Source organism: Leptosomus discolor, chromosome 15 (assembly GCF_034619465.1).
Source record: "Leptosomus discolor isolate bLepDis1 chromosome 15, bLepDis1.hap2, whole genome shotgun sequence".
In the NCBI taxonomy this organism is placed as follows: domain Eukaryota; kingdom Metazoa; phylum Chordata; class Aves; order Leptosomiformes; family Leptosomidae; genus Leptosomus; species Leptosomus discolor.
The window spans coordinates 10,481,523-10,489,597 of record NC_141405.1 but is presented as its reverse complement, the minus strand read 5'-3'; the positions used below and the strand labels follow the sequence as shown (position 1 = coordinate 10,489,597).

Sequence of the window (8,075 nt, the reverse complement as noted above, 5' to 3'; positions counted from 1 at the left end):
AAGACTTATCCTCTGAAAATTCAAACACTTGGTAAAATTTACAGCCAGAGAGCAGGTACTATGGCAGTCGAGGTGGCTGACTTAAGGACTGATTTGTTCCTTTATCTTCAAAGTGCTTTGGTGCTTCCACCAACAGACTACTTGCAAGAGGTTAAATTAGGAACCAATCCATACTCACCAAGATTAAAACCGCAGCATTTTCTTCAATTAGCTAGCCAAAAGCACTTCTTTGTTTTAAGACCCCAGCACTGACATTTTAGATGACATTTAAAATTTTTCAAAAGCAAGAAAATGATCACTAGACATCAGCTTAAAATGCAAGTTTTTCTGTTTAGGAACAGAACATACTGTAATGCTTTACTGGATAGTTTGTGTTTCTTCTCCTGAACCATTAAAAATACATTAAAGATGTCAACAGCTAATTACTCTGACAACTAGCTTTACTTCCCCTTGTGCTTTTTCCGCATCAGACAGGCTCAAAGCGAGGAGGACATGAGAGTTTTTCTCCTAAAATCACAGACTGAAAGGGTAGGAATGAATCGCTGTGGGTGGATTTACTCTCAGTCACATACAGGATATTTTCAGCTACTTTCTGGCACACTGTGGAAAAGCAACGGAAAGTGAAAAACCAAAGGAATAAAAAATCCTGGTAGACCATGTAACACACAAAGTGATCGTTTAATTTCTACTCAGGGCTTTCATGAGGAAGTGAAAGTCTAATCATGTATTTTCAAAGCATCTTAGCAAAACTGGGAATGCGTCCTAGCAAAACTGGGAATACTCCTGCAACAGATAGCGTGGGTTCAGCTGAGCCCAGTCTAAAAGTAACCCAGCAGCCGTGCAGTGTTGGGAAAGGTCTTGCGCATCCCCATGCACTTCTCCTGGTCAATGAACAGCGAGTTGGCTTTGGTGGCCAGGTCATGCTCCAAGATCGACTTGGCATGCACCAGCATTTGCAGTATGTTCTCGGCGTCTCTCAGCCGCTGCTGAAGGCTCTGGATCGTCTCATTGATTTCATGGACCTCATTGACGAGGCTGGAAAACAGCAAGAAATGCCCATTAACAGTCCCGTCACGGGGGTGGTTTCTAGCACGGCGTTGGTGATGGGCCCCTTGGGGACAGGATTTCCCCCTTCAGTGTGCTCGGAGTAACTCAACCCCTCATTTCTGGCAGATGCACGGGAAAGGCGAGGGCAGAGCTCCTCCAGACCTCCGTGGGCAGGCATGGTTAAGTTTGCTCTAAGGCTTCGGCGATGTGCAGCCTCATCTCCTGGAGCAGCTTGTGCCACCGAGAAGAGGGATTAGCAGCTGTGGTTTCCTGTTCCTGTTTGGTTTTGCGGGTTTGTTGGTTCACCCACCCGGATCTCCCTGTGCAGCGTTCCTCCCCACACCCACGGATGCACACACAGCAAAATGGGGGAGCTGGGAGAGGCTAAAAGTGAATGTGAAACAAGTGGAGGATGGAAAAACCCAATGGCATGCAAGGGCTGGGTTTATATGGCTTCTAAAAAGCTTCACGTGGAGTCATTCCCAGAGGGCTCCTAGGAGGAGGGGTGAGGTTTGGGGTGCCTCACCCCTCACATGGGGTGCTGTTGGGCACTCAGGGCAGCCTGCTCCTCCACGGCCCCTTGGGGTGCAGTCCCAAAGGGCTCACTATGTCCTTGAAAGGATTTCCAGTGTCCTCAGGGGAGGTGAGGACAGCCCTTACTGCTTCTCCACATGGTGCATCCTTTCTTGCAGTGACCCAAAAGGAAGCAGCTAAGTGCTCTCAACACAAGCCTGTCAGAGATTAAAGGGCTTATACTGCAAAACTAAGCCATCCAACAGCTGGGAAGCAGGCAGGAGAGTAGGTGAGGTTTACCCAAGTGGGAAAAATCCATCCCTTCACGGGGTGGTATCAGGCTGTACCCGGCCATGGCGTACAGCCTCCTTCGTGGGTGCAGAGCTCTTCTACCACCCCGAGGCCGGGATACCTAATCATTGCTCTTGATTATACCAGTGCACTTATGGAATGACTCTTTGGGGAAAAAAAAAAAAAAAAGATTAATTTTGTCATCCAGTGATGCTCCTGAGTGCTACGACCAGTCACTCCTCAAGGACCCTCCCAGCCCTGGGTCCTGCCTTACCGGAGCTGGGCAGTGTCCCGGCACAGCTCCACATTGGGTCTCCGCGTGCGCTCATCCAGCCGGGTCTGAGCCACTTTTAACACTAGCCCATTGTCCCTAATGGCTTTTCGGATGGCTTCTATGTTCATCTCGATCTGGAAGATTTCCTGCAGTGTCTGGCATGAAAAAACGCATTCATAAATTAAATGATATATTCTCAAGTGACCACATCATTTCCCTTTTCTCCTGTCCATCTGCAGAAAAAAACAAGTTGAATAAGCAGACCCTGGGCTCAGACCCCTGTCGCTCTGACACATGCCAAGGCACAGATCCAGCAGATTTCTTTTCAAGGAAAAGCCTCTCTTTGCTGTTGCTGTCACATCGGAGGAGATTTTGGAGCAGTGATGGATCTATTGAATTACCAGCTACCCAAAATTACTGCTTGCAGGAATTGATCATCCATCAATAGCAACTCATAGAGGGAAAGTTTCTAATGGATCCTCAATTAAAGACGTGACATCAGCCTGCAGAGCTGCAAGCCCAGTCTCTGCTCAGTTAATCGATACCGTGTCAAGCTCTTTTCAGGAAGCTTTCCATGAGACCCAGCAGTCCGAGCCAGGTGCCCATCACTGATCTCCACTTCCCCTGCTTGGCAGAGCCATGCGGGAAACACACGGCTGACCATGCAGCAAACCTGGAGCACTGAGCCTGAAAGCATGTCCTTGGAGGAGAAGGGAGCCTGCAAACCCCCCGGCAGGCACCCCAGTAGAGGCCCAGCAAAGACTTTCTGCAGGGCAGCCAGCACTTCTGAAGTAACTACCAGGAGATGCAAACAGCATTTCCACCTTCTGCTTGAAATCCCTTTGCTGCTGGGCACTAGGGAAATAAAGGATCCCTTGAGAGGAAGTTACAGTGCCAACTTGTCCTGCTCCAAGGAGAATGTCCCCAGTACTTGGAATTTCAAACAGATAATGATACTATAACCAGCTCCTTGTAGCAACCGTTCCTCTTCTTGGGCCAGGTCTGTGTGGAGAGTGGTGTCACTGGGAAGTGACGGTGTCACACCGAAAGGGAGGGGTTCAGGCTACCTTGGCCAGGTGGGTCTGAATCTTGCTCTTGGCGTCAGCTGTCTCAGCGATGCGGTTGGCAAAGGCGACGTTCACCCTGTTGAACTGGCGCCACATCTCGTTGGCCGTCACCACCAGCAGGTTCTCGAGGTTGTCCCGCAGCTTGGCGGAGGCCGCCCGTTCGCTCTGGGAGAGGAGAATGTTGTCGTCCGAGAACTTGGCCCACGACTCTGGCACCGAGATCCTGGGGAGGAGGAAGGAGAGGCCTCCAGTAAGCCCATGCTGCTGAAGCTGGCCATGGCCAGGCATGCCATGGGAGCAGTGTGGATTAAATGCAGGTTAAAGCTACGCTCTTAATTTGACCACATGAAGGTAAAACACCTGGACACCATTTGTTCGATATGCTTATGAAATGATGACATGTTCATGAAGACAACTGTGGTACTTATGAAAGCCCAGACAAAGCAAAGATTCCCCCAGAAAAATGAAGATTTTAGTCAGACCTCATATTTACACGTTCGAGCCATCTAAGTGCCAAGTGATTCCCAGCTTCACGTCGACGCGCAGATTGCAGTCAATTAATTTTGCTCATAACTTATCTCAGTTTCATACTAAACTGAACAAGCATTAGATAATATTCATTTCCCTGTCTGTGCATTCACGATGAAGTTCACGCCTGTGCAGTAGGCCAGAACAAGGTCAACAAAAGACTTAAATACCACATAAGCCCCATTTAAAACATGCTGGTTCTCGGCACATTTTGCCCCCCTCTGAATTTTAGCATCAATCCTTTGCAATTCATTTGCAATATGTCTGAGCTGTGAATAATTATTCAAATATTAGAAAGATTGAATCAATCTATGCCCCTCCATAAACTGCACGCGTCCTTGTGAGCAGCAGATATATTCCCTCAGCCCTTTGCCACTTAGCGCATATCTCTGCGAGTGCTGGTTTAGGTCACCATTCATCTACTGCAGAGCCGAAGCTGAATTCCTGGCACCCAAAAGCAGCTGAACCGTATCCCAGGACCATGCTCTCTATTTCTTTATCTTCTGTGTCATTTCGGCTCCCTGCCAGGCCCTCTCCATGCAGGGGTGAACCCCCCAGACGTCACGTCAACCAAGAGCGCTCATGCAAGCACTGACACATCTTTGAAAATACGCATAAACTTAATGAGCTGTGCAGAGGTGTTGGGCTGAGTTCATTTTCAGGCTGATCTCTGAACCCTGATATAATGTGTAATTAGGTGGGACTCACTTTCACCCACTGCGTGTTCAGCATCCAGCTGAAAGCAGAGGGTTGTTCTCCCTTTATGGTGAGCAGGGAGAAACGGCCCCTCCAAGATGGGTGTTTCCAGGCAGGATGGATGTGCCATGCAGAGACACATGCCTTTACAGTGGGCTGGGGACAACCCGTTCCCTGCCAGGGCGAGGCACCGCGCATCCCAGGGACAGCTCGGTGCTCTCGTGCTGCCCAGCGTGCACTCACGTGGCGTCAACCCGCTCCACCCCTCGGAAGTAGCTGATGCCATCGGAGGTGTTCCTCAGGTGGTGGCACTTGTCGTCGATGCGGTAGGCTGTCTGCTTGTTGGCCAGGTCCCTCTCCAGCTCATGCTGGGCTGCCCTGTTGGACCTTCAACACACAAACAAGAGCCATGGGTGGGGATGTATGGGTGGAATGGTTTCCTCCCACCTGGGCAGCTACGTGCTCCTGTGGGCGCCACTGCCCGCTTCCCATGGAGCCTGCCCAGGTTTTACGGCTGTAGGGTGTGGGCAGAGGTGGGGGTCTGCCGGGGTTTCACATCGCAGCTGCAAATGCAGCATGAGAGAAGGAGCTCCTCCTTACGCGAGCTGGGCTTTCGCCTTATCCAGGTACTGCTGCATCCTCTCCTGGCAGGATCTGATGACGTCGGCTTCCTGGGCAAAGGCAAAACATGACCCCATCAGTATCCATGCTCAGTTGTCCTGGTCACACTCATCCCCTCAGGCCTCTCCAACCGTGCACACAGCAAGGACAAAGCAAACTGGCAGGGAGTGGAGAAAGTGCCCCCCAACCCCAGAGCGCTCACTTGTGCAGCTGAGCCTGGGCGCAGCGACCAGGAGGGGATGGGAGGGTGCTGTGGCCACAGCCATGGCCTCCCACTTCACTTTCAGGGTGGGTTGCCAAGTGTTTTCTCATCTTGACATCAATGTCAAGTGATGATTAGTTCCACTATAGGAGACAGGGACAGATCCTGACCTGATATGAACAGGCATAGAGGTTCTCTGGACCAGCAGCGCTACACATCCCCATCCCCAATCAGCATCTGCCCTTTTTGCTCCCCAAATGTTTTCTTCCCCAGGAGAAATCCCATCCATCTGGGACAAGAGGAGACGGACTTGAGTTTGGTGTAACTTTCTAAGCCATTTCTAAGAAACATCCAGCTCCACCGGAGGAAGGCATGTGCTGCTCTCAGCTCACTTGACTTCAGCACAAATCTATCGCGTTTGTGAAGCCCCAGCTACTGGAGGCAGGTGATTAGTGCTCCAAAACCATAATTTTTAAGCCCTCCTGTCTGCAGGAGCCAGCTGAAAAGCATGGCCTAAATATGTCCGAAACACTTAAAATCCAAAATGCCATTATGGAGATAACCAGCTCCAATTATTTTCTTAAAATCTCATGACCCTTAAACTAATCTTTTAATTTTTTTAGGGCCTGACTCATAAGAAAAAATCTTCTAACAGAGCAGTGGCTTCACAGTCCCAGGGGCTGCAGTTTCGCGATGCCTTTGCAGTGATTGTATTTTGTTGTACCCTGCGATAGGATCCCATCTTCTGTGCCAGCTCTCATCGTGTTTGCTTTTTATTCATAATTTAAAGCAGCCTATATAAAGGCAGGCAGGAGTGCGCGGTTTTAGGACTGCTATAAAATGCATTGCCTAAGCACACACAGTCTTACTGCGGCCATGCTGCTCTGAGCAAAGCAAAGCTGGGGGTAGATGTAATATCTTTTATTAGACCAAGTAACATAGTTGGGAAAACCAGACAAGCTGTCGGGCAGACACTGCCTTCTCCATATCTGTGTGTGTGCATGTGTGCGTAATATATATGTATGTGACACAGATATATAGAGATATATCACATGTATGTGACAGATACTTATAGATCCTGTGCCGGCAGGGCTCTGAAAGGCAGGAGAGTCCCACAAGCTCCTTGAAGAGGGACAGAGGACCCTGATAGGCTACACAAACACACAGCTGGTTTTCAGCTATTCCTGCCTCTGGCAGGGCAAGTCTTACCCACACCGTGTGGGCACGCTGCTGCGTGGGGGAACGTCGTCCCCTGGCCCTGCAGGTTTTGGGGGTTTGAAGAGTTTAGCACCTCACAGGCACTAAGGAGCCAGAGAGGGAACAGGGCTGCAAAACCTGTTCAGAGTAGTTTAGGTAAAAATAACACATGATCTGTGTTGACAAACTTACCACAAAGAGCTGTTTCTCCACATCATCATGGACCAGGTCAATGCCCATCCTCTTCTCCCGGTGAAGCAAGCACTCCTGAGTGACCTGTTGGGGACATGCCATCACTGCTGGTTGCAAATCCCTACAGGGATGGTCCCCATGTCAAGTAATGTAAGAAATGAAATTGTAGGTGGGCACAGAGACGACAGCACGGGAAAAAAAGTGCCCAGGGCAGCTGGTTTAGCTGACAACGAGCAGCCGAGCTGCAACATCAGCATTAAATCAACGTGGGGGAGCACACGTGTCCCTGGCGCAGCCACAGCTGAAGGCAGGGACCTGTGTCAGGCTTGAGGCTGACCTCGCCAGAGCCTCGTAGGAGGACATGGGCTTTTGTCTCCCAAACCAGGATTTTGGATGTACCACTTATAAAAATATTTGGTTAAGCAAATACTGTTCTGATGGGCTCAGTACGTACTGATAGGGGAGGCAGCAGATGGCAAGGCATTTGTTTATTACTAACTTAACTAATGGTCTCTTAATAAAAACTTTCTAGACGTTACGGAGCTGCAATGAAACTTAATTGGGCGTCTGAATGGCTGCAGATGTTTCAGCAGTAGGCTACAGCTTGCAGCCCACCGGACAGGGTGCTTACCTGGAGAGGGGCCTCTGTCTCAGCCAAGGCTCTCTCCAGTCTTTTCTTCAAGTCTGTGAGTGCGTTCGTTTCCCCGATCATCTCATCCAGCTCATGGCAGAGCTCTGACTTCCAAAATTCTATCTCTTGGACACGATCTCCCAGGTTTTTGGTGCTTTCTACTTGGGTCTTCTTTGTCTGCTGATATTTATCGTGAATCAGACGGGAGGTATCGACTCTCAGACACTCGGCATTGCGCCGGGTAGTCTCCGACTCTTTGTAGTTGGTCAGATTGGACATGTACCAGTCGTCAGAGGTGTACCGGCTGAAGAGGGTTGTTCTGTTGGAAACAAAAGGAAGCATCTTGCTTGGGGGTAACCCCTGGGAGCTTTTGGAAAAGGGAGCCAAAGTTGGGTTGATGGCAGCTGCTTTGTAGTAGGCTCTGGGCATCCGGGGGAGGCTGAAGCTCTGAGGCAAGGGGTAGTAAGGAAAACGGTTCTTATAGCTTGAAGCCATGGTGCTGATGGCAGGCAGAAACTTGGTAGGTGTTGATCTTGGATGGGCATATGTTGCAGTTAAGGGAGATCCAACCAGCTCCATTCTTGAACGCCGCTATTCAGGTATGTGTCCTGCACAAAGGAGACAGAAGAAGACAACCTCACTCAGTAAGCTCCTGCACTTGCGCTACTTCTTACAGCGACACACGCAACTTAAAATACGAAGAGCGATGCACACAGCACCCACACATCGCCTGGACAGGCCTAAAACTCTTGAAAGCAAATCCCTTCTGACAGCATCCCAAGCATTTTTATATATAAGGATTTTACTTTGTTGTCA

At 49.7% G+C, this 8,075-nt stretch overlaps 1 protein-coding gene across 1 annotated transcript; it reads right to left on the bottom strand.

Annotated features, from left to right (window-relative positions):
- Window positions 1-818: 818 nt before the first annotated feature.
- Window positions 819-7,838, bottom strand: LOC147414407 (tektin-3-like). Its single transcript, XM_086473514.1, has 7 exons — window positions 7,260-7,838; window positions 6,629-6,712; window positions 5,017-5,087; window positions 4,660-4,803; window positions 3,193-3,415; window positions 2,126-2,280; window positions 819-1,035 (listed from the first exon to the last, which is right to left on the bottom strand). Exons 1-7 carry the CDS (start codon window positions 7,836-7,838, stop codon window positions 819-821), a joined length of 1,473 nt encoding a protein of 490 aa, XP_086329640.1.
- Window positions 7,839-8,075: the final 237 nt, after the last annotated feature.